Here is a 24,485-nt window from a genome sequence, read left to right as displayed (position 1 = left end):
CGAGAAAAAGTGGGGTTGCAACTTCTCAAACTCTGCTTACCCCTCCTCTCTGACCAAGCGACCTCTAATCACTTACTCCCATGATGCATTGCGCGTCTCTGCAGAAGAACAGACGAGATGACATTCAAAATGGCGGGCTCTGTGGCATAGTTGTTAAAAAAGATCTGAGTTACTAGCTTGGACTGTTCACTTACCAGAAATATCCCCACCATTGTATAAACTAAATAGCTGTTGAGGTCTGGATCCCGTTTGTTGCCACTAACCGCTTGTATAACATGGATTTTACTGATATCGGCGAAGGTAAGATGGCGGCGTGGATATGCCCGCGTGATCGAAGTGAAATCGAACCATTTTGGCACGATTCAAACGTTTATCGGTTCTGTGACGGACATTATTCGATCACTGCCTTTATTTTTAATCTAGCAAAAAACTGAATCAATCAAAATAACCTGGTTGTCCCTCAGTTCCTTTTACGTTTTAGGCTGATGATCAATCAGATTGACATTTCGTTTTTTTTCGTCGTTTAGCTGATGTGTTCGATCTAGTTTGGAATACTTAACCTTACTTATAAGTAGTTTTGATGTAAGTCGAATGTTTTGAATCAAGTGCTGCACGACTTGCATATACAGAAGTTAACAAAACCACAGGCAAATAACCACGTTAAGGACTATAATATCGTTTGTTGATGCTTTATCTTTTATGTTGTTTTTACAGATGAGTTAGTATCCAGTCTTGGAATGGATTTTGGTAAGAATTGAAGGAATAATGGGTTTACATAAAGCATAGGCAATATCAAGCTAACATATTTATCAAAAGAGCTCACCCTAGTAAACGCAAAAACTTCATAAGGGCAAGTTTTAACTCTTGACTATTTCCATACAGAGCAAGGACGCAGATTCATGGGTCCTGGTAGAGGTGGTGGCTTCCGTCCAATGGGTCCGCCAGGACATGGGCCGCCCGGCCGAGGGCATCCTCCGGGGTTCATGGGGGGTCCCCCAAGGGGCCCACCAAGACAGCCATTTGGTGGCAATAGGCCACCACATGGACAAATGATGAGGCCACAAATGATGCCACATGGCATGCATGGGCCGGGTGGACCCAGACATAGAATGCCTATGAATGGCCCCCCATGGCAAGATGGAGGTCGAGGTCGCAAAAGACCAATGCAGTCACATGGGGCAGGCAACCAGAGAAGACCGTCTAAGGGTGATAACACACCTAACAAGAAGGACCAGACTACGTGAGTAAAGACAACTAAATTATTCTCATCCAACCTTCCATTAATTCTCATTAATTCAATTGTAAGAAATTTGGCTATTCATTATTCAATATCAATAAAGAGTAAGTAAAAGTAGCTTTCGTTCTGTCATCCTTACATTTTCAAGGGTACAGTGGGTGGTGCTTATTTGAAGAGGATGCTTTTTTTCATATTTTACGCCTTAGGGGGTGCTTATAAGGAGCGAGTGACTTATTGGAATCTAGGCCCTAAAATGGACATGTACAGCATTTAATTTTAGGATATTTTGTCTAATGCAATTCTTGTAGCACTCAGAAAGAATCACCATCAAAGGCAGAAGGGGTGGAGCCTAAAAAGGCTAAAGAGACTGAACAGGCAGAAGAGGCCGACTTGGATGAGGTGAGGGCATTTGCTACTACCACTAGGTGTTTTTCTTATGGTGAGGTCGTACAGTAAGCTAGCATTCTAGGAATCCCTTGGTACTAGGGAAACAAACATGTCATCTTTTTTCTTAGGACAAACTTCTCAAAAGTGATGATGAAGGAGATGGGTAAGTGGTGTTTTCTTTTTAACTTTGAATTTCTATTTATAAGGATAAAACCTAGGCAAATTATATAAATAAAATATCTATATCTGGTTCTACCCCAAGGGCTGGCCCAAGTGCAGACTTAGACGCTGTCAGCATCCATGGGGAGGAGGATATTGATGATATTGATAAAGAAATCAAAGATGGTGCTGCAGCAGGAAACAAAGGTATGAACAGAATTTTGTCCTCTCCGTCAAGATTTGCAATACAAGCAGCCTACATATTAGTTTAATCTGCTTTTTTGACTTGGAATTAACTATATCTAAAATTAAACCTGAAAAATGAGAAAGCTTATATGTATCCTCGGAGAATGTTCAAGGTTTGTGTGGATGTGGTTGCTGCCTATGTAGGAATAGTGCCATCTCAATACCATAATTAATTTCTATTCTAAATTGTGCTACTCTATATACTTTCACCCATAGGGCCTGAAATTAGAAACAAGACTAGCGATGTTAAAAGCAAAAAGCTTGAAATGAATTATTCTTCATTTTTATGAAGAAATGTTGCTAGATGAGCCAAGTGCAAATTAAGAACAAAGTTCCAAGTTTAAGATATAGCTGCAATATGGTTACAAATACTGTTATAATTTTTTTATGACAGTTTACATAAAAGTTACAGGTTATGTATATATTAAGTATTTTCTGACCCAACTGCTGCATACAGTACTATTCCTGGTCTAATATAAAGTTAGTAAATCCCTCTGAATTGATTACCCACAGCCAAAGAACAGAAAGATGGGGAAGATACTTCAAAGAAGCGTGAGCGTTTTCCAACAGAACGTCCAAGAGAGCAAAAGCAAAATAAACCATTTCAAGGTAGAACACAATCGGCATTTTTTTATTCTTGACGAAGTCAATGCATTGTTTCTAAAGCTCAATACAAATACTGAGATGTGTGATCTCATTTCTTACCTTTGCAACTGTCACATACAGATGGGAGAAGACAAGACAACAGACGTGGCAAAAGAGACTTTTTCCATGGTGGTAGAGGAAGGGGGAGAGGTGGATTTGATAACATGCCACGGTATGGTCTAGTATTAGTAGGTGCAAGTGACTGTGTTGTTGTTATTGTTGGATTAGAGGGCGGTGACAGCCTTTATTATTGTTATAATTGCTAGATAAAGGGAATTCCATTTTTTCTTCCAGTGGTCATCACATGCACATGGAGCACCCCAGAGGGCCACACCCAGGTTTCCCAGACCACCATGGGCCAATGCGCCCACCTTTTGACCACCCTGGTATGCGCATGCAGAGGCCACCCGGCGAACCATTTCACCCGGGACCGGCACCTTTCCCATCTGGGCCCATGCCAGGACCACCTATGAGTAAGTCATACCTTCTACTCACACGGATCCACCTCACCTATAAGTAAGTCGTACCTTCTACTCACACGGATCCACCTCACCTATGAGTAAGTCATACCTTCTACTCACACGGATCCACCTCACCTATGAGTAAGTCGTACCTTCTACTCACACGGATCCACCTCACCTATGAGTAAGTCATACCTTCTAGTCACACGGATCCACCTCACCTATGAGTAAGTCATACCTTCTACTCACACGGATCCACCTCACCTATGAGTAAGTCGTACCTTCTACTCACACGGATCCACCTCACCTATGAGTAAGTCATACCTTCTACTCACACGGATCCACCTCACCTATGAGTAAGTCATACCTTCTACTCACACAGATCCACCTGGACCAATATTCAACTTTACTTAATGACAGAACAAGTACCTCGCTTTCATAGGAGTATGCGAAGGAAAAATGTTTTTATATTTTAATTGATTTTCTGACTATTTAATTCCTTTATAATCTTTTACAGGACCTCCAGCCGGAAAGAATATCCATATCAACCCACATTTCAAGCCTGGTAGAGGGATGCCAGAGGGTAGGGTAACATTGTAACCCGTGATTTAAAAAGCATGATTAATTAATTCCAATGGCTTATCTCTAGGTCACCCAATGGACCGTCCCATGGATCCAGGAGGACCTCGTATGGACCACCCCATGGGTCATGGTGGGCCCCCTATGGACCGGGGTGGACCACCAATGATGCATGGGGGCCCAGGGCCACGCATGCCTCACAGCGGCCCTGAACCTGTCCCTCCTGGTGGTCCACCAATGCAAGGGGGTCCCAACATGAGAGGACCACACCCAAGAATGGACCCTCCTCGCTCCATGTCTTCGGATATACGCCCCATGCATGATATGGGGCCCAGAGGCTCCCCCCAGGGCCCTCCACAAGTATGAGACAATCCATAAATTATTAGTATTGATACTTTTTAATGGACATGTTTAACAATATCAGGATTCAGTAGAGTTTGCACATGTTGTGGTACAATTTTCAAATTCTTGCAAAAGCACAAATGTTGTGACACATACATACTGTAGAACTTGAATTTACTTTCCTTGACACCCTTGATGCTATTTGACCAAGATAAATACATAGATACCTAATTCAATTATCTTCTTGGAAAAAGTGGTGAACATTTTTGTGTGTACTGAATATGGTGTTATCCTTGACATGGACAATGTGTAGTTCTGAACCTAGGGTTTAGAACTAAGGTTGACTTCCAATATTTTTTGTGTAAATGATTTGGTGCTTGCAGGGTATGCACATGGAGGCAGCAAGAATGAATGCGCCATTTAGAGGACCACACCCTGGCAATAACATGGGCCCCCCACAAGGTTCCAGGGGACCCCAGCCAGGGCGTGACCCAAACCCCCCTCACCCTGGGATGCCGAACATGTCTAACCCTATGACACAGCCTTCCCACATCCCTGGCCAGCCTGGTATGAGCGAGCAGGATCGTATTGTTATTGGCAACAGGGTGATTGTGCCCAATATGGAAAATCCGCAAGGGATGCAGATCCCCCCAGGTTACCCCGGCATGCCAGGTCCTGCTGGCATGGGTGCAGCAGCTGCTGCTGCAGCAGCAGCAATGGCTGCCGCCCGTCAACAGCAGTTCCCATTCGGCCAGCAGTTCCCATTCGATTACTCTGCTATGTACGGTCCAAACTGGCAGCAACAGATGATACAACAGCGTGATGCTTATGCTGCCGCAGCACTCAAACAACTGGACAATGAAATGAACAGGCCTTCATCATCGGTAAGCTTGACGTTTTCAGTGCAGAAAAATATGAATACATTTGTTAAAAAGTTATTTGGTGTGTTATTTGTCACATTTTTCCCCAAAACTGAGGTTAATCACGGAGAGTAGAAGTTTATTTGTCAATGATCCATCTTCGGGTATACTTGGTTGAATTTTTTTTTTCTTTGAAGCTTGTCAATCTGACTTGTGTGATGCATGATTTTTTTATGTAGGCTATTAAACCTATGCTAATCAGATGTTCATCCTTGTAGTGAATTTTCATCTGCTTGAATCCATGTGAATTCGAATCCATCCTACAACTAACAACTATTATTTAAGTATCAAACATTACAAGAGAAGTTTTTTTAATACTGAGAGTTTTGAATATTCGAAACAAATAACTTTGATTTCAATCAGTATTGTCAATCAGTTATGTTTCCCTTACCAAACATATTTCCTTCTCAGACCCGAAAATCAAGGCGAAGGTACACAGATGAGGAAAGTGTTGGCAGTGATGCCAGTAGTCGATCACGCTCTTACTCTAGATCAGCATCCCGGTCGTATTCAAGGTCACCTGTAAGATCGTGGTCTCGATCACATTCTCCATCACTTTCACCACAACGCTCAAGGTAATCTTCCCATTAAAAGATTGATCTATGCTACATGTGTATTTGCCATTTTCAACCCAAATCCATCTGCTCAATATGAAATAAAAGGATGTTGGCCCGTCTCTCCTTTGCTATTGTTTGTGTTTGAAGTTACAGAGGTCTACTTTCAATATAACTAATGTACAGTACTAGTAAGAATATTGGATAAAAAAGTACTATTAATCTCTTGAGTTAGCCAGTGGAATGTTGTGTGACTGGCTATTGAGTGTAGAATGGTGACATGATTGGCCTTCTTTGAGAAGGACCTTTCCAAAGACATGGAAGCTTATTTTGTCCACTAAACTATTATTGATTTTTCTATTAGATTAGAATTTTTAATTAAAATACTTTTATTGCTTTTAAAGGTCTTATTCGAGGTCAAGGTCAAGATCTTTCTCCAAGTCCATCTCTGGATCACCAACTCCCAAGTACACGCGCACAACAGTCAAGCCCAGACACACTGACAGGGAGCCAAGGCGCGACTTCTCACGGTCCGCTGAAAGGCCTAGAGGACGACCACCAAGAGAGCGTCCAAGGGAAATCAGGCCCTCCAGGGAAAGATTTGGCCGACCGGAGAGGGACCGACAAGAGAGAGATAGGCCTGTACGTGATAGGGAGACATATCGTGACAGAGAGCTGGAAAGAGATCGTGCTGATAGAGACAGAGAAAGGGCGAGAGATACTAGAAGGGACAGAGAGCGAGAGCGCGTCCGGGAGAGGCCAAGGGAACGTGAAAGAGAACGTGACAGATCAGGAGGGGATGGTCGAGATCGGGAACGATCCTCAAGAAGAAGTCGAGATGACTCCAAACATTCAGAAGGTTCCTCTAAGGTGTGTCACTTGTTTTATTATTAATTAAAAACATGAAAACAACTCGCAACAATTCAAGGACATACATTATGTTTTCCAGACCCTGTTTTCCTGTTGAAATCCATGTATCTTTTACCTTGAATAAGAATCTTATTGCTTGCTTATCCTTGATGATTATTTTAACTTAAAGCGGATCGTAGTTGGGCCTTCTGAGAGTAAGAATAAGCCCCCTGAGAGCAAGTCGAGCAGAGTTGTTGTTAGCAAAAGCTCAAGTGGCGGCAAGCCAAGCAACCGTGTAGTGATGGGGTCACTACCAGATCTCATCACCCCTAGCAGGCTCAAGGAACTTCTTGTCGGTATTGGCCCTATACAGGTAAAGAACCATTTGAAGCAGTGAACACTCTGGTATTTACTGTTTCATTCCATAGTGTTCACCTATTCCATTCCAGAGTGTTCATCTATTGATATGTCAGGGCTTCTGAAATTATGTGTTTTTTTTTTAAATTATGCGCCAAATTTTGGGAATTATGCACCTATTATGCTAATTGCGCAATACTTTGTAAGCGAAAATTTTAAGTGCTTCAATTACTTAAACTTGCAAATCAAGTGTCTGAATACAACGGATTGTTTATGTGCCGTGTTGACATATAAAAGAGCTGCATTATTTAACTTAATTGGAACCAAACCTCCCAATAGGGAATAAAAAAAACAGCTACTGACCAATCGTTTCTGTTTTGTTTTTTCGATTATCCATGACAACGTTACAAGCTGAACAAAATAGAAGATCATGTTCAGCATGAAACTTTCCAGGATATTGGCTTGCCGCTCTTGAGGTGTTACATTACATTTCTTTGTTTGTTTCTTGGAATTATTCGGTGTCTTTCTTACAAAAGAATCCATTTTAGAAGCGAAAACACAAAAAGGAAAGATGTTTCCCGCGAAAAAAATCGCTATTTTCTTTCCTAAGCTGCGATTGGTTATATTTCTTCCAATAATGGCACGTGTTATATAAAAAACTAGAGCACAGGGACTAACGGTTATCAGCAGAGAACGCCTAGTTGTTTTGCGCAGTTCAATCTTGTTTACAAAAATGCGCTGTTAAAATTCCGGCTTTTTCCTGCAAAAATGTACGATATTTACTGGGAAAAAGGTCTATGTATCTCTCAAGGTATGAAAAAAAACATCGTTATTAATCATTTTGTCAAATTTTTTTGCAAATTATGCGCCATTATGCATTTATTGCAATTATGCAAATTATGCGCTCTGAGCGAAATTATGTGCTATCGCATCGGCGCATAATCCCGGAAGGCCTGATATCTTCAGTATAGTATAAAATGTACTAACCTGGTTGCACTCTGAGAAGCCATGTGTTATAACCCACAGCTCTTCATGGGTACCAAATAAATAAGAAAAAAAGCATAAATAAAAGCAATCACAGGTTAGGAAAGCTTTAGCAGTCTTGTTTATGTACCTCTAAACGATCACACAGCCTTCAGGGATCAGGATTCAGCCAGTCATGTTACTCTTAAACCACTGCAGGTTACGGTTACATTGATTCTCGAGTGCAACCTTAACTTCAATAGATGTAAATCCTTGGAAATGTTTGATAAAAAATAGAATATCGAATATAGGGAAATAATAGAATATTCAAGGAATGAAAGTAAACTACATATTAATGTTGTAATGTTTATTTCCCCTTACCAGCAATTGAAAATGTCAACCACTAAACACAAAGCCCTTGTTACATTTGAGAAAAATGAGCATGCACTAGCTTGTCGCCGCAAGTTTCACAGGTAAGATGTTAAAAAAATTATTATGTGAAAACTTATATAAGGCCGTATGTGGCACCCGGCCAACATGTGTTGATACTGTAGATGAAGGATGACTAACTGGCATACAACATACCTAAAACAGCTGCCATTTTGACATCCTAGCAAAGTACAGAATGTGAAAAGCATCCATTTCCAGTAGCCGATTTGGGGAAGCCATATTTTCGATTGAATGTTGTAGATAAAGTATTAACCTTTGTTTTTAGATGGTTATTTTTAGATTTTAGGACATGTGCCTAATAGTAAATGAACCAAGGTTGACAATGGCACTTTCAGATAAAAAGAATGGCAAATAATTTTTTGCAGCAAGTTTCATAAGGCTATACATTTTTTTGTTTTTCAGAACTGTTGTGGATGATTCTCAAATCACTGTGGATTTCTTGTGAAGAAGCTTACTCGTGCTGTTATGGTTCAAACTATGTTTTAAGCTTCTTGTAGACCCTTGAATTACCCTGCTCCAGTCTACTCTGATTACTACTTGCTCTATTTGTGTGATTGCGATGTCTTTTTGCTGTATAGTTATTGTTAGTTAGCCCCATTTGTGTGTTAGTTAGCCCCAATTGTGTTTTAGTTAGCTCTGGCTGTGTGTTCTTAAGCTCTTGTCGTTTGTCTTTGATGTGTATGGTTGTTTGTTTGACATTTGTCATTTGGCTGATTTGTAGTTGTTTTTTTTTTTTCATTGAGCCTGGTACAACTCCTTATAATTTATTACAAAGTCATCAATTTCATTTCTGTATTACTACTATTTTCATTACTGTATTGTGGATTTATAATACTATATTAATTTTTATAGGCATTGCTATGCTTTGATGTGTATAAACTTTAAAATCTGAAATGTAGTTTTATTCTTAAAATTAATGTTTTGGTTTCAGCTAATTTTATTAAATAATATTTTCTGCTTATAAATTTTTAGACACAAAATTACTCCTTTCACTTCAAAGCTGTTTAAGATCAGGATATTGCAACCATTATTGATCAGAAAAGGGTAGATTTTGATATCTTTCACTGTAAAAGAGATTGTTACTGTGGTTTATAAAACCTTTGTTTGATGGACTTAAAAATCCTTATTTGCGAAATATGATTTAATGTTTCTAAGGTCTTTGGCTAAATTCAGGCAATTAACTGATGAAAAAATGTCCATTTTTGGCAATTATCCAATCTAGATGGTGTATATAGAAAGGCGACAGACGAGCTGTAAGATAACTTTGCATGTGGAAACAGGAAAATGAATCATCACACGTCTGAAGTTTATTGTTGTATGCTTCTTTAGTAACATCTGTTTTGCTGACATTTTAAGTGTTATAGTTTTCAAAGAGTAGTACAACATATAATTTCAAACTTGTGTTAATTCCTAATTATACCATCTAGTTAGGGGTTTTGCTGATTTTTGCTTTAATTATACTTTTCCTTCACGAAACCTTAGGTAATTTCTAGATAAAGTATACCCATACCTTGGTTTTCTCTATTTCAAGTTCTGTGTTCGGAGCTTACTTCTTTGTTAGCTTCTACATTTAGTGCAGTCTCAAAAACAGTACTTCAAGATGCTGCCAATTCTTGTTAGAAAGGCTGCCATATTTTTTAATATCATTATTTGCTTTACAAAAATCCTTTCTAATTTGTCTAATGTTTTTTATCAATTTTGTGTCCACTTTAAAAGCAATCTTTGGTATAGTTTTTTTCTGATAGAAACATGATTTATTGATGTTCTCGCAGTTAATAATGTTGAATTTCACTATTATAGCACATGGACAAATTTCTTTTTGGGGAAAGGTCAAATATAAGGTAACCAGGCTCAGTGGAAGTTGTTGTTGTTGTTGTGGCTAGTTGTTGTTTATGTAGAATAGTTGTTTCTAAACTGTTTGTAGTAGAAGTAGTTCACCAAGACCAACAAGAGCTCTGATGTACAGGAGCTGTTTGCCATTTATATCAAGTTTTAACAAGATTTATCATGCACTGGAATGGACCCACTTATAAAGGACACACAAACATTACCAAGATCTGGTTCTGCCAAGGATTTTATAAACAAGGACAAGCTCAGCGATGGGTAACAGTTTGTTGTGATACATGATTGTGTAAAACTCTTACAGTAGGTACCAAGTAAACAAGTTTAACTATTACATTATTTAGAAATTCAGAATGGTGTTTGGCTCATTGATTGGCTTTTATTATATATTTTTAGCATTGTGTTAATAATGATGGGGGAAGTAATTTTAGCTTGTTTATATTATAGTAATATCCATTTTTTTGGCATGGCAAAGTCACCCAGATAAAGCTGCCATTATTACTTGAATTAGTATTATTCAAATCTAGTTATATGATTCACTGCCTTTAACAGTAAAGTACTTGTAACATAAAAAGCTCTTAAAACAGAGTTTACAGGCGTTTGAGGTCATTACCTTTTCATTATAGTCGCTAGCTAGAATTAAGACATAGTTACACAGAAATGTCTGTAAACTCCATCTACCTTAAGAACTGTTTATGTATTTTTACAGTCACTCACCTTATACTCACCAAGCATACCAGCCACTAGCAACGTATTTCTACATACATTTTATAAGGTTTTTGCCTACATTGCTTGCTGTCTTCCTAAGACCAATTTTATTAAATTTCTTGCTGTTTTTTGGTAAATTTTATTGTCTACTTATGTAGAATAAGAAATGAATGAATCTGTAACCGGTTTTAAAACATTAGATAATAATACCTGTAGGCTTTTGTAGAAATAATGGGAATAATAATCAGAGTTCTTTTTAAAACTTTTTTAAAAACTTTGGAGTTATTCAGAGTTTATTATGTTACATACTTCTTAGCTTTGGCAAAGCATCTTGCTTTTGTAAATGATAGCTCTAATATCCTTATTAGAGATAAGTCAGCATCATGATTAATAGATTATTATGGATGTGGTAATTCCAATTTAATGTATCATAATATATCATAAAGTGGTTTGCTTATTGAACACCTGCAGTTAAGAACTGGTTCAACAGGGGCTGGTTAGACATGAAAAAGAGTATCTATTGGTTAAAAAATTATGGAAACCCTAGTCTGTAGAGTCGACATTTTTCAGCACTATTTTATAGTGCATATTTCTGATTACTAATGGTTTACTAAGGCTTCATTTAACATTCATTACATGATCTTTTTGAAATGCCAATCTTTAAGAGCCAACCCATACAAGACTGAGACTTGATAGCAAGTTATTGTATACCACTTTTTTATTGTGCTATCTTTTTAGTTGAGTCTGTTTTCAGTGCTGAATTAATATAACTGATCTTATATACTACTATGATAAATATTTTATAGGTGACAGTAAACCCAACTTGGGCATGGTTTTTATGCCATGGGTTTCACGATATTCGTATTATGGTAAGATCTTATAACAAACACTTCAAAGAAGTTTTTAAGTGTATTTAGTATAAGAATTTAAGGTCTTTCAGATGAATTGTGTGAGATCTTGACATCATCATCATCTTGAAGATGATTGTATATTAATTAAGCATATTGCTTAGAAAAGTTGTTCAGAAATTGCTGAATGTTCAAAGATTGTTCATTTGTATCAAATGATGGTATTAGCCATGATGATTCAAATCATAACATACCTGAAATTGGTTCTATTTTTATTCAAGATCACATAACACTGTCAACATTTAATTTTTTATACTAAAATGTTTTTCAAGATTCTTTTTTTTTTACCAAAAAGGTAAAATTTCCAGTTGTTAAGTTTCCAGTTTCCAATACAAATTTAACTGATTTGTTAAAGTTAAAATTTGTGTTTATTATTTGTGTTATCCTATTGGTATGTGGGATACCAAAGTATTTCATATATGACATTCTCTTTTTTGTGGTGCCAATTTGTTTAAATTGGATTACCTAGATTTATAGCCTGGATTTGTGGTGAAAGGGTTACTAAGGTTGGGTAGATAAACATATATCCTCTTGCTCCTAAGTTAGTTTTGGTACACCATGATATTAAAAATCCTTAACTACCACAAATTTCAGGCTATGATGCTCAGCTTCAGTCTAATTTCTATGCAAATTTTGTCTGTAGCTTTACTGGGCACTTAATTTTATATTTGATTATATATTTTTTTTTATTTTTTAAGCTCTTTTTGTTATTTTATATAAATAGTCGACATTTCTTATATCTCTTTGATGTCTTTTTACATTTTTAAACAATATCAAAATAGATGTAACCAAGACACTACTCGTATGATTGAATCAGACAGAATAGAAAGCCAACTTCCCACAAGTTGAAGTAAGAATTATTGATAATTGTTGTACTATAGTAGATGGCTTTGTCCCATGTGCTTTCTGTGTGTGTATTAGTTTGTAATTAGATGCTTGGGATCTTTATTCTTATAAGAGGCGGTATCGTTAAAGTTAGAACAATGCCAGGAGTCCAAAATACTACATGTTTTATGGTTTTTATAACGAAATTTCATGAATATAATGTTTCTTCGAGGGATATAGATGGGAAGGTATCATTTATTGTGGATGAGATGCAGAGGGGGTGGAGTTCAATCAAAACGTATTCTTGATGTCTCTATATAAAATTGAAAATAGTCTGCCGTCAGAAACTAAACTATTGTACCTGGTATGAAATAATTTGCCTTTCTAGTAGTCATGTGCAACCAATAATCTGTTAAGAATGGCATAATTTTAAGAAGATAAAAGAGGAACATGGTAACAATTAATTGCCTCCTGAACAGTGAATTGCTTAAAAAAGGTTTTCCTTGATATGGGATCAAAAATCCCGAATTTAAAGCAACTTACTACTGTTCTCAAAGTAGGAGTACAAATAATATCAACGATAGTACACTTTTGGGTTGGGTTGCTTGGTGTTTGTTGAAACACGATCAATCGTCTAATGATTTGACATCGGACAGAAATTCCTTACTAACTGATTACCTTTCCACAGCATCAGCAAATATAATTGTAAAATAAAAATGTTAGTAACTGGCTGTCTCTTGCGTTTGGTTTTGGGTAATCGAGGGAAAAACAATTGGTAACAGCGTTTTGTTTGTTGTGGTCAAAGGAGGGGAGAAAAGAGATCGAACCTGAAAATATTTTGCCTTTTTTATGACTTCCTGTTTCACGTACTTTGCGCTGTAAGCATGATGATTGCAGAGTGGGGAATTCCGTTTGACTCTTACTATAATCATCGCGCCCTGCAGATTCGTGTCCAGGCGTGTCAAAAAGGTAATGTGAGCGAGCGTCGCTGGTTATGAAGTAAATTAACTCGCTTTGATTTATGTGAACATTTTAGGTCTCTCGATTTTCGGGTGGCGGCAAAATGCCTAGTCCTGCGCAGAGCTTTCTGTGTCGATGTGGAGCAGGGGAAACGAGCGACAGTGTTGCGCGCGTTAGGTCGGTTTGATTATTACGCATATTTTAATTGTTCTGCTCGTCACGGAAAGGACGGCTGATAGAAAGGGCTGCGTATATTCTATTTTAAAAAATATTGTCTGCAGTCCCTTCTTTCCTTTGTTCTGCTCCTATGCCATGACAAACCGATGGCATAGGACCGCGCCCAACACGGACATTTTTCCCTTTACTGACGTTCGCCAAAGAACGGCCTGCAAGCAGTATAAAATTGAAGTTTTACTAAAGATCACCCCTGTCTATTTTTAGGGGAGTGCCCCCTCCCCGTCTTTCAACTTCTCTGAAATTGTAATCACGAGCGAGTAGCCGGGATTTACTGAGGGAGGGGAGCGCAGACATCGATAACACGCAAAACATTGCGATTCAGAAAAAAAAACGCTTTTTGGCGGTTGAGTGGGTTTGGTCAATATGGTTGCATATGAGTCTATCGAATGAGGTGCCTGCAGTTTTATTTGGAAGGATACAACATGTTTGCAGTGATACATATTGCAGCTTCCATGTTGAAGTAGACTCTAGATAGCTGCCAAGATTGGTTTGAAGCTCATCAAATTGGACCTGAAAACTAAACGTATTTCTTATAAAAATAACAAAGATCACATTCCTGGTAGGTGTGTCATAAAATTTTGAGCTCATTATGGTGTTTCGTTACGCTTGGGTAAAAGCGCGTGGGGCAGTATTGGCCGGTATAGGAACAAATGGGTTGATAGTTTACTACGAATAGCAAAAAGGTAGTTGGTTGGGTCATGTAGAAGGTATCGGAAGATTGGATTGGTGCAGACGAAAAACGAGAATACAATAGAACAATTAGGTAATCTAGCCAATCATGTTAGGCCTTACGAGCAGACTTCTATACACTTCTCGGTTGGTTAAAAAGCATTTAAAAATCAATACGCAACACTTTGCTTAGCCAAAACAGATTAATCTTTATTTTTTATTATAGACTATTATTAGGTGTGAAAATAAACGAGATTTTCTTATTTTTATTATATATTGTTTTTATATTATGGTAGATACAAAGGAATCTCATCTTTTGGAAGTTATTCTGTTATAACTGTATAAGATGTTACTACTGATCGATTGAGTACCATACTGTTCTGTTGTATGTACGAAATGTGGAACAAAGATCTAGAGGTTTTTGTCAAAATATTGGTATATTATCCAGTGTAGTAGCATAGCAAAGCGTTCAAATAAAAGGTTGGCAAAGTAGAGAGTTCAAGAACATGCTAGGCTTACCTGCTGCCATTTTAATCTAAGCTTTAAGCGATGTTTCATCATAAAATTTTTGGCATTAAAATTCAAGTGTCATGTTTATGATCAGATGAAACTATACAATTGCTAGCCTAGCACCATGATTACTTGTGGGTGTATTGAATACCATAGCTGGTAACCAAGCCAATTTAGGACTTCTTCCCCACCACTTGGGATTCACGAGATCTTTATCATGAGTTTGACGTTTCTGGAAGTTCCTGCGTCCAAATGAGTGATGCATCAGGCTCTCTGTGTCTTAAATCAAGGAGATCTCGGTAGACAGCCACTGTATTCACCAGCCAAATGACAAATGTGAGATATCCAAAACCCTGAAAAAAAAAATCAACAAAAAGTGTAAAGCTTAAAAAATTTTCTTGGAGATGGGGGATATACATCAACAAAACAACCTCCATGTCCATTTGTGCAATGCCTCTTTTAGTCACTAGACAAAACATCCCTTACAAAAATTCCCAAAATGTTACTTACAAGGGAAACAAAAAGCACAGAGTAATCTGGCTCGTATTCTGTTGGTATGCACTTCTCGTAGTTAGGTCCAAAGCAGTGACTTCTCTCCACAACATTAGCAATGTACAACAGTTCATTATTCACTTTCTTTTTGAGGTTTAGCAAATTGTACAGCCAAAGACTTGTACTAATCACAAGGAGGAAAGACACCAGTATGTCCAGGAACAGTTCCTGAAAAGGAAAACCTTGCTCAATAATATGAAAACTTAGTATATAAATAGTATATTATACTTAGAGCCGCATTCAGAGTACAGAGCATCTCTTTCAGAAGTGGTGCTCAAGAATTATGAGGAATTAGGGGAAGAATGTTATTAATCCCTGAACAAGACAGGACATATTATGCTGTTCTTCGTATCACATAGTTCAGGTTGTTAGATCATATTATTAGTTTCAGGGGGGTTCAAACATAATTTACTTTAAAATGTATATAAATATATGCGAGAACAGTTGTATAAAAAGCAGAAGACAGCATTAAGAGAAAAAAAAGTAAAAAAAAATCATCAGAACATAGCACACAATTGTCTCAATTAAATAGAGAAATGGCTATGGTGCTTGAAGGTCTTGTTGTGTTGAGTCAAACATGCAGCACAAGGAACTGAATGAAACGTCACATCTCCTTACTCCTTTGCCTGGTTGCCCCCTCCCCCCCAGAGAAGACTAATTATAATGAACACTGAAGTACTCACCACTGTGATAACGATACGGGCCTTTGCCCCATTCTTGTGTACAACAATTGAGACAACAACCATAATGGCTGCTACTAGAACACTCGAAATAGCCACACCCACAAAGAACTGTGCACAAACACTAATGGCTGTGTCAAAACTAAACATGGGTGGGGCATCTTCTTGGCTGCACACTGCGGTGCTGTTGTCATACTTGAATGGATATTTCAGGGTGATGTTACAGGACTTGCTCTGGTCATGTACATACACTCCTCCTTGTTGGTTATAAGTGATGCAATATGGAAACATAAAGAGAGGAAACACCTAGGGAATAAATAAAAAAGGTAAACTGGAAACCAAACCTACTTATACATTAAGATAATTAGGATTAATTTTTTGAGATATTTTTTTCTAAAATAAAATAAAATTTTGTCTGAAATGTCTATAAGCATACTGTTTTTTCTTATTTATGAATGATAAATAAAAATATAAACAAACAAAAAAATATTTAGGGTACCTATCTAACTACTTAATTTATCATGAAACATGGTAGAGAATGTTTGTCGTAGCGGGCAAAGCGGAGGTGCGTTTACAACAAAAATGGTCGCATACAGTGTAAAAGTTTACCTCGAAACTTGTGATTCGAAATCAGTTTGTTAGCGGGGTTCTATCCTATAGTGTTTTATTCGCTACCAGTTTGATCAGTAGTCAAGGGTAACGCTGTTAGTCATACTGCGAATTTGAAGCGTGTTATAAACACTGAAATATTTGCGTGTGAGCACTGATCAAGTACTGGGTATAGTAGTAGTCCTCTGCGATTGAACAGCCACTTGATCGCGGTAAACTTTGTTTAATTGGAGCAAATAAATTGGTGAAATCGGTGTTTAACAATCGCAAAGGAATTAAGTTAACATAAAAGAAGGTTCTCTGATCGAAGCTTGTAACAGGAAATTGAATAAGTTAGTGAGCTAAGCGCCAACAATGATTCACTTTCAGTTAACACAAACTTACGATCTCTGCAACTTTTAACCAAAACAGCGGATGCGACAGAATCTTCCACCTCGATTCCCCTCTAAACAGAAGAGCCATGATGCAAACTGAAAGATGGTGAAGAAGTTTGTGCACAAATTGTGACTTTGCTTTTAGAAGTCAGGTTCTGGCACGTTTCCCTGACATTCGAACCATTCGGGAATCACCAAGCGGAAGGCGGGAGACTGGCGCTATCAACAACTTTTGTGCACAGGAATCCCAGCTACTTGAGGAAGTTGACCACGAATGATATACTGGGGACCATAAAGACCCAATTTTCAAACTGAATGTTCACAATTATATCAAAAAAATTGCCCAGTAGAGTAAATAAATGAAAGTGAGAGCCTCTGGTATCGGCGAAGCATCCCTATATCTACCGCGTCCACAATTTGTGCCTCATTTGACTTTTGCTGTTTTCTATAAACTAAAAAAACCCTAGAATCATGCGAGTAGCCGTCTGTTCTATTACAAGAAGTAAATAAGTGCACCGATTAGAAAAAGATCATGCGAAGAAAGAGAGCATTTCTGGCTGGGAAGATCGGGGGGCTGGTGATGATGACGTGAATGATTGTGTATAAGGCTCAATCCGCACTACACGGACGCTTGGTACATAGAAGCGTCTAGTGTTTGCAAAAACGGGTAAAACTCTCTCATATATAATATCCGTCTGGGATCTATTTCTGTCCATTGTCGAGCAAGCTGCAACTAGTACAATTCTATAGTTTGCCTGCGATAATGTTTCATTTCGCAACGGCCTGATTGACAAGGATAAACAAATTTGTTTTTTTGTTTCGAAACGGCCAGCTCAGCCTGCAGGCCGTCGCATCCTCTGATCTTCAGCCCGCCGAGGACAAACTTTTGCCCACTGTCTACTCGTGTCCGCACTTGTCTTTGGTCATTACCTCAAAGGTCCTGTCAACAACTGTAAGGGGATGTACGTCCCGCTAATCGAGTGTAGGTTTCTGTCGAGGGTCGAGGGTAAAATGTCGAGGGTAACTTTAAAATATTTATCGGAGAGACTCAGCGAATAGCTCATTCTACGCGCTTGAGTCCCAGGAGTACGAAGATAATTTCGGATGTTTCGGAAAAAAATCTTTTATGCGCTTTAGACTCCCCTGAATTTTGTGCATCTAGGAAAATTGAAGCGATTCAGATATTCTTATTTTTAACAGTAAAGAAAAATAAAGTGGACACTTTGTGGCGCTAGTGTACCTGCAGATAATTTTCCATTTTCCCACGAAAGTGAGTGAAGTGAAGGAGGATTGGAATGTAGGTTGTCCAGCCACCTACACTCCTCGGGTTTTTGTAGAAGCACATATGGTCTTCGAGGACGAAATGGAGCACGTTTCAAGGTTAGTGTTCCCTGCGAATCTCTGAATCGCTTCAATTTTCCTAGATGCACAAAATTCAGGGGAGTCTAACGGGCATAAAAAAAAAAAAAATTCGGAAAAAAACTCGATGAGTTTATTGGCATTTTTCGAAGTTCACTAAAACTCAATTTACTCGAAAACTATAAAAGGTACCGAACATCGTACTCCTGGGACTCAAGCGCGTAGAATGAGCTATTCGCTGAGTCTCTCCGATAAATATTAAGTTTCCCTCGACCCTCGACATTTTACCCTCGACAAAAACCTACACTCCCTGCTAATCAATCAATGAGATCGCGCGTAGCAAACAATAAACTCTAATTCTACCTTCCACCCAACCCTATAAACTAGGGGACATTAGAGAGAATACAAATACAGTTGAGTTCTCCAATTTTTAAAATCAACATCAGTCAGCATTGCTAGTATCGCCTCGCGCGGCCGACCGACCGATGAAAAAATGCAATCATATCTTTAAAACTCGAAATGAAAAACTAAAATCCCATTTTTTTTTAGAGCGAAATCCGACACTCGCCATCCGACACTCGCCGAGTTTTACAGACAGACGATCGGCGAGAGAGGCTCTAGTTGCTAGATCACGTGCCAAGTTCCCGCGTATCGGCGCGGACGAGTTGCGCACGGAATACCTAATCGCTTGAATGTGCCTCACTTATCCGTCCTCGATTTTCCCCACTTCTCTACCGTAAACAAGCCATGTGAATCCTCACACTACCTCCAACTCATATCTGGTATGTATGGTAAGATTTTCGGCGAGGGTACTGGTGCTGATGGAAGATATCTCCTACTTCGCTGCTTTCGATTATTCTAACCGTTCTTTGTTGATGGAATTGATTTGCTGTACAATTTATACTCACTTCAGTCACACTGTCTGTATCTTTAAGACGCTATGCTCAAACAATCGCCCAAATCCCTAGAGGGGTAAATTTACTAGTGTTTCCTTGACTATCTTGTGTAAGTGTATCTTGGGTAAGGCATCATTTCGTCCTGTTTAGTAGAATCTGTGTCTAACAGCCACACGTGTGCTATTCAACCTTTCAGCTGCGACCGCCATGTTGATATGTACTTTCAGTCGAGCGGTGATCTGCATCGAACAGGCGCTAAGAATTTGAATTGCAAATCGCTTCATTTGATATTTATAATGGAGAACAGGAGATCAGCCGACGAACAATGATTTCATTTTTTTTAATATGTCGAAGAAGAAGGAAAACTATCTTCCAAAGTGATATTTAGTTCTCGAGCTTCGTTATTATAGATGGAATTCGCGTCGGGGTATTGAGTCGTATACTTCTTTGTTGCTCGTCATTTCCCCTTCTTATTTTACGTTATTATGATTTCATATCAAGCAAACACCTTTAAGCCATATCGTGTAGAGCTCTTTTGGTTTAATTTTGTGATGGAAAGCGTTTTTAGAAGTCGTTACGTGGCGAAGTTTTATCTTCGGTTTCTAGAATCAAATTTATTCGAGCTGTCAAATTCGAAAGCGAATTTTTAATGCACCTAGAGTAATCAGTAATGTTTTAAATGACAACATCTGCAACTGCTTGAATAGAATGTTTCCATGGATTAAATTTCTTCGGCAAGTATGCGAGGCAGTTATTTATTTTGTATCATCGCAAATCGAAATTATATATTTTTTTTCGTAGACTGCATGTTTGATTTAGGCTTGCAGTTTATTTAGTCATTTCATTTTCTTGTCTGGCTGGGGAGGGGTACCGGGTAAACTTCTCATCCCTCATTTTCAAACTTACAACATTATTGGTTTTAAGTTAGTAGTATATCATTCCGCTTTAGATAAATGACAACCACCAAATTGCACCTTTTTCAGAAGGAAGCTATCAGTAAAAATAAACTAAAATTTGATGGTGAAGGCAGTGGTGGATCTAGTATTTAGAAAGGGGGGGTGACATTTTTGGCAGTTTATGTCACAATTAAAATTGATTTTGCCATCGATCACCCCATCTGTTTTTGTGGGAGTCCCCCAGGGGGGAGAGGGAGGGGGGGGGAAACAAAATGTGTGGCATTGTCTGAAACAATTGAGGCTATTGGAGCGTATTAGAGAATGAAGTAAAACAATGAAAGGGAACAATGCCATGTGTACATTTGTCAGAGTATTGGACTAGTATGATTTTTACGTCCACATAAATAAATGTTAAATAACAGACTTCTATACATGTGCTGTAAAGAACAATCTATGTATGAAGAGCACAGAATAAGCGCCCCCCCCCCCCCCCCCCCCAAACCATAGAGATAAATTGTTATTTGTTGAAATTCTTATGAGGCATGGGTTGTTGCTCAAATATTTTATTGGACACTCCCATAAGTCTAGTTTTCTCATGTGACACAACTACAAGGATGTTATTTAGTAATGAAAATCAGTCGGCATCGAAGTAAACACAAGCACTTTGTTATTTCTCTGATTCAAAACTAATTTATGTCTCATCATGGATCCCCCTGTTTGTTACTTATTTATTTTTATGTTGGATTGTGTTTGTTTCTTACAGGTATTTTCTCCACCGAGAATTACTCCTGACAATGGCTAAAGTTGAGAGTGCAGGATGTGTTGGGGTCACAGAAAACCAAACAAAACTTGATGTATCAGAGGAAAAGATGATGTTGGAAGAAAAAAATCTAACAAGCCAATCACTAACAGAAGCCACAGGAAAAGCAGACAATGACGGGGCAGCTGTAGAAAGAAGGGAAATTCTGCAACAGGTGCCCAAGAAAAATATCAACATGGTGCCACGCCCAGCTCTGGTAGCTGGTAGAACTATGAGCGGAATGCAAGCAATTCAGCAATTAACAACAAGTACCCCAGCCCAGACCATTGTCAAGGTAGAAGCAGAAGAAACAGTAAATAAAGTCCAGATAAAGGTAGAAGATATAGTCAACAATGTAGCTACAAAACAGGAGTCCACGCAACAAATACCTGCACAAACAGTCCTTCAGGCACAAGCCCTTTCACAGGCCATGGCAGCACAACAGGTCATCTCGCCTCAAGGGGTAACCACATACATCCCTGTAGACAACACCCAGGCTGTCATGCAGGGTTTGATCCCCTGCACTGGCACAGTGGTTTTGCTAAGCAGTCCAAGCAGCATACAGGGCTTCAAGACTGTACTCCCTAACGGGACCCAGCTGATCTCGACTTCATCTGGAACAGCGGGAGGTGCTGTCATCCACGGGTCCTGGCCAGGTATAACCACCACAGATGGTAAGGCTGTCAACATCGTGCAGACCACCTGCACTACAAGCAACGCAGGCGCCACTCCGCAAGTTGTTCGAGTGTCCTATGTGCCAGTCAATGGTAACCATGGGCAAACCCCTGTGGTCCCTCAAGGTGACAGCTCCAGTGTGTCAGTCGAAAAGCTGCCATCTATGGTTACAGGTGGTTTTGACGAAGATGACGAAGAAGCCGCTACTGACCCAACCACCCCTGATGAGTTATCAACATTCGCTAAGCAGTTCCGCCAGCGTCGAGTCGCGTTAGGTTTCACTCAGGCAGACGTTGGCGTTGCTTTAGGCACTCTGTATGGAAACGTGCTGAGTCAAACTACTATCTGTCGTTTTGAAGCACTGCAGCTTAGCCTAAAAAACATGTGCAAGCTAAAGCCTTTGTTGCAAAAGTGGCTCCAGGAAACAGACGCTTCCTCGAGCGGCCACGAGGGAGAGAAACAGCAGAACCCTTCAAACTTCGCCTTTGCGACTCACAATGGTCCTTACAAAAAGCGAAAGAGACGAACTATCATCGAGAAGAATGTGAAAGGGGTTCTTGAAAACCACTTTGAGAAAATGCCACGCCCGTCAACCTCAGATATCAGCAGCCTCGCGGAGAGCCTGGGCCTAGACAGGGAGGTGGTTAGGGTGTGGTTCTGCAATAGGCGGCAAAAGGAGCGACGGGTCAGCTCTTCTTCTGTCTCGAACGGAGACGAGGGATGTATGATGGAACAGCACGATGATGGAGAGAACTCTGTGTGAACTAAGCTGTGCGCAACTGTTTCGAAAACGCTATGGCGATTGTCGAAAGGTAGTTTACCGACCAAAAGGCAATGTGCTGATGCAAGTAAAATACGATGTTTAGGTTATCTAGATACAGTATGTATGGAGCATAGCTCTCTCTTTGGGTAACTATTTAGCCAGAACTTTTCTCTCCAAGCGCTACCATTCGACAATTGCTGTATTCGCCCGAACAATGTTTTGAACTCGGTGAAAACGTGCGCGTGTAGGTATGTATCTATATAAAAATCAAAACACAACGTGGTTAACTTCTAGGAACGTCATAAGTATATATGTGTGCGTTTTAGAATGGAGTGGCGTTAGATATTGGACACAGTCTCGTGAATAAGCGCGTAGTCATTAGTCTTTTACTCGGAGCCTCTTGGTGAAGTTCTAGTTTGAGAAGTATATTTTATCGCCTTGTAGAAAGCGTCCTACTTATTTGCGTGGTAAATTGATTATACCTCAAACGTGTGTCTGCCTCGCAGTGTAATAAAGTAAAGATGATATGGTTGTTTGGCTAAAGCAATGTTGGTTTGGGACTAGGTTGGTTTTGCTTCCGGGGGGAGGGGGGGGGGGGGTACTCTGGTATTAGGGTCTGATAGTTAACTGTTTTTTTTGTGTATAGGTATTGTGGGGCAGTTCAACATTTAATTTCATGCTAGCCAAATTACCCTTGGAGTTTTATCATACCCCTAATGGTGGTTAGAGTAGGTGTTCTTGGGGTACAACCCCTCACAGAAAGGGCATTCCGAAGATTCATAATGTAATGAAATGTTGCGATATTCCAAATGAGCCCTGGAAAATGTCACAACAACTCCCTAGAGTTTCCCGGGTGAGATAAGGCGCGGCTTTCGTTGGAAAAGCTACAATCCGCGCCAAAACTCTTGATACCCTTTATACCTATTTTTGTACCAATTAGAATACCAAAACGCATTACAAAAAAAACCCTCTGTCCTTGATATAATCACCCCTCCCCCCTGGTCCAATGTTAGTCCAATAGCAGGATGTCCACCTAGCATGGCCCTCTTGGTAACTCAACATTGGAGGAGGGGGGTCTCGTATGTTGACGGGGTCTTGGCCGGCCGGATACAAATCTTTGACTTCGTTTGGCAAATTTCAAACGGTATCGAGTAGTTTTGGCGCGGAATGTAGCAATTGCGTAGTTCTTTGTTTATATAAGGAAAAACAAACTGTTTTCTGGGTTTTTGCTCTCTTGAGACGGAGAGCACATCGTACAAATATAATAGAATTCATGCAAGATATAACAAGATGATGGCTGTTCAGTTGTTGCTGTGAAGGATGTCGAAAGGCATGTCCACTAGGATTTAGTTATGCCCTATTTATACCCGTCACTAGGCCTCATAAGCTGGCTCATGAAAACAAGTTCGTCGTAAATAGCGCTTTGCCAAGGCACCACCACATCCATCGTGTCCTGGTTAAAGTTACAATCGCCTGTGACCATGCAGAACAACAGTTGCATCATCATCATCACCGGATAAACTTTGAATAACATTGTGTTCACCATTTGAATTATCAGCAAGACTATATTACTATAACATCATATAAACCTTAAAACGTAATAGCCCATGTAATAATTATGGCTTATCTTATATATGTACCTTTTATTTACAACATCATAATCACCAGTGAAGCCCTGGTTATCATGACTCTAACATAAGAGCCTTGACTAACTATTCAGATGGACAACACCGTTTCCATCATCATCAACGCCCTGGTTACCATGAGGGGGCGTAAGGGGGGTGCGAAAACCGCACAGAAACCACACATAAAAACGCCAAAAACCGTCAAAATAATAAGTCAATAACCGTAAACCGCGCAGTTTAGAAAAACCCCAATACCGCGGAATAAAATAGGTAAAAAACGCGCCAGATTTAAGGCAAAATCACATTACCGCAGACCCTTACGCCCCCACCATGACTAACCACTTTAAATATCAGCAATACCACATAAAACATCAGAATCGTCATGAAAGCACAGGTTAGTTTTATGGCTATGAATGATACCACAAAGATCACCAGCATCATTATGTCCA

The 24,485-nt window shown here is 39.2% G+C and overlaps 3 protein-coding genes across 4 annotated transcripts; 2 read left to right on the top strand and 1 right to left on the bottom strand.

Annotated features, from left to right (window-relative positions):
- Positions 1 to 90: 90 nt before the first annotated feature.
- On the top strand, positions 91 to 13,163 carry LOC5515832 (cleavage and polyadenylation specificity factor subunit 6). Its single transcript, XM_001635895.3, has 17 exons — positions 91 to 300; positions 715 to 747; positions 883 to 1,240; positions 1,546 to 1,636; positions 1,753 to 1,787; positions 1,887 to 1,990; positions 2,543 to 2,638; positions 2,756 to 2,846; positions 2,969 to 3,147; positions 3,653 to 3,718; positions 3,785 to 4,074; positions 4,440 to 4,940; positions 5,388 to 5,551; positions 5,935 to 6,400; positions 6,570 to 6,752; positions 8,084 to 8,172; positions 8,552 to 13,163. Exons 1-17 carry the CDS (start codon positions 276 to 278, stop codon positions 8,592 to 8,594), a joined length of 2,814 nt encoding a protein of 937 aa, XP_001635945.2. The 5' UTR covers positions 91 to 275; the 3' UTR covers positions 8,595 to 13,163.
- A 1,324-nt stretch (positions 13,164 to 14,487) lies between these two features.
- LOC5515831 lies at positions 14,488 to 19,516 on the bottom strand. Of its 2 annotated transcripts, XM_001635830.3 has the most exons (5): positions 19,365 to 19,511; positions 17,034 to 17,305; positions 16,044 to 16,346; positions 15,319 to 15,528; positions 14,488 to 15,161 (listed from the first exon to the last, which is right to left on the bottom strand). In XM_001635830.3, exons 2-5 carry the CDS (start codon positions 17,109 to 17,111, stop codon positions 15,024 to 15,026), a joined length of 729 nt encoding a protein of 242 aa, XP_001635880.2. In that variant the 5' UTR covers positions 17,112 to 17,305; positions 19,365 to 19,511; the 3' UTR covers positions 14,488 to 15,023. The 2 variants fall into 2 exon arrangements, with proteins under 2 accessions (XP_001635880.2, XP_032241448.2); XM_032385557.2 differs by lacking the exon at positions 17,034 to 17,305 and having other exon boundaries at positions 19,365 to 19,516.
- On the top strand, positions 18,992 to 22,943 carry LOC116620035 (POU domain, class 6, transcription factor 1). The gene is made up of 2 exons (XM_032385556.2): positions 18,992 to 19,164; positions 20,938 to 22,943. Exon 2 carries the CDS (start codon positions 20,969 to 20,971, stop codon positions 22,409 to 22,411), a length of 1,443 nt encoding a protein of 480 aa, XP_032241447.1. The 5' UTR covers positions 18,992 to 19,164; positions 20,938 to 20,968; the 3' UTR covers positions 22,412 to 22,943.
- Positions 22,944 to 24,485: the final 1,542 nt, after the last annotated feature.

The sequence above is a fragment of the Nematostella vectensis genome, chromosome 2 (assembly GCF_932526225.1).
Source record: "Nematostella vectensis chromosome 2, jaNemVect1.1, whole genome shotgun sequence".
In the NCBI taxonomy this organism is placed as follows: domain Eukaryota; kingdom Metazoa; phylum Cnidaria; class Anthozoa; order Actiniaria; family Edwardsiidae; genus Nematostella; species Nematostella vectensis.
Note: the sequence above shows the minus strand (reverse complement) of the source record. Positions and strands in the feature narration are given on the sequence as shown.

What these genes read in the sequence shown, in the direction of transcription:
- LOC5515832 (XM_001635895.3), top strand. Translation starts at nt 276, where the DNA reads ATGGATTTTACTGATATCGGCGAAG. An exon ending in TTTTACTGATATCGGCGAAG is followed by an intron (nt 301 to 714) that starts GTAAGATGGCGG and finishes TTGTTTTTACAG; the next exon opens with ATGAGTTAGTATCCAGTCTT. An exon ending in CCCCCCAGGGCCCTCCACAA is followed by an intron (nt 4,075 to 4,439) that starts GTATGAGACAAT and finishes TGGTGCTTGCAG; the next exon opens with GGTATGCACATGGAGGCAGC.
- LOC5515831 (XM_001635830.3), bottom strand. Translation starts at nt 17,111, where the DNA reads ATGGCTCTTCTGTTTAGAGGGGAATCGAGGTGGAAGATTCTGTCGCAT. An exon ending in GGTTAAAAGTTGCAGAGATC is followed by an intron (nt 16,347 to 17,033) that starts GTAAGTTTGTGT and finishes TTTATTCCCTAG; the next exon opens with GTGTTTCCTCTCTTTATGTT. An exon ending in CTGTGCTTTTTGTTTCCCTT is followed by an intron (nt 15,162 to 15,318) that starts GTAAGTAACATT and finishes TTTTTTTTTCAG; the next exon opens with GGTTTTGGATATCTCACATT.
- LOC116620035 (XM_032385556.2), top strand. Translation starts at nt 20,969, where the DNA reads ATGGCTAAAGTTGAGAGTGCAGGATGTGTTGGGGTCACAGAAAACCAA.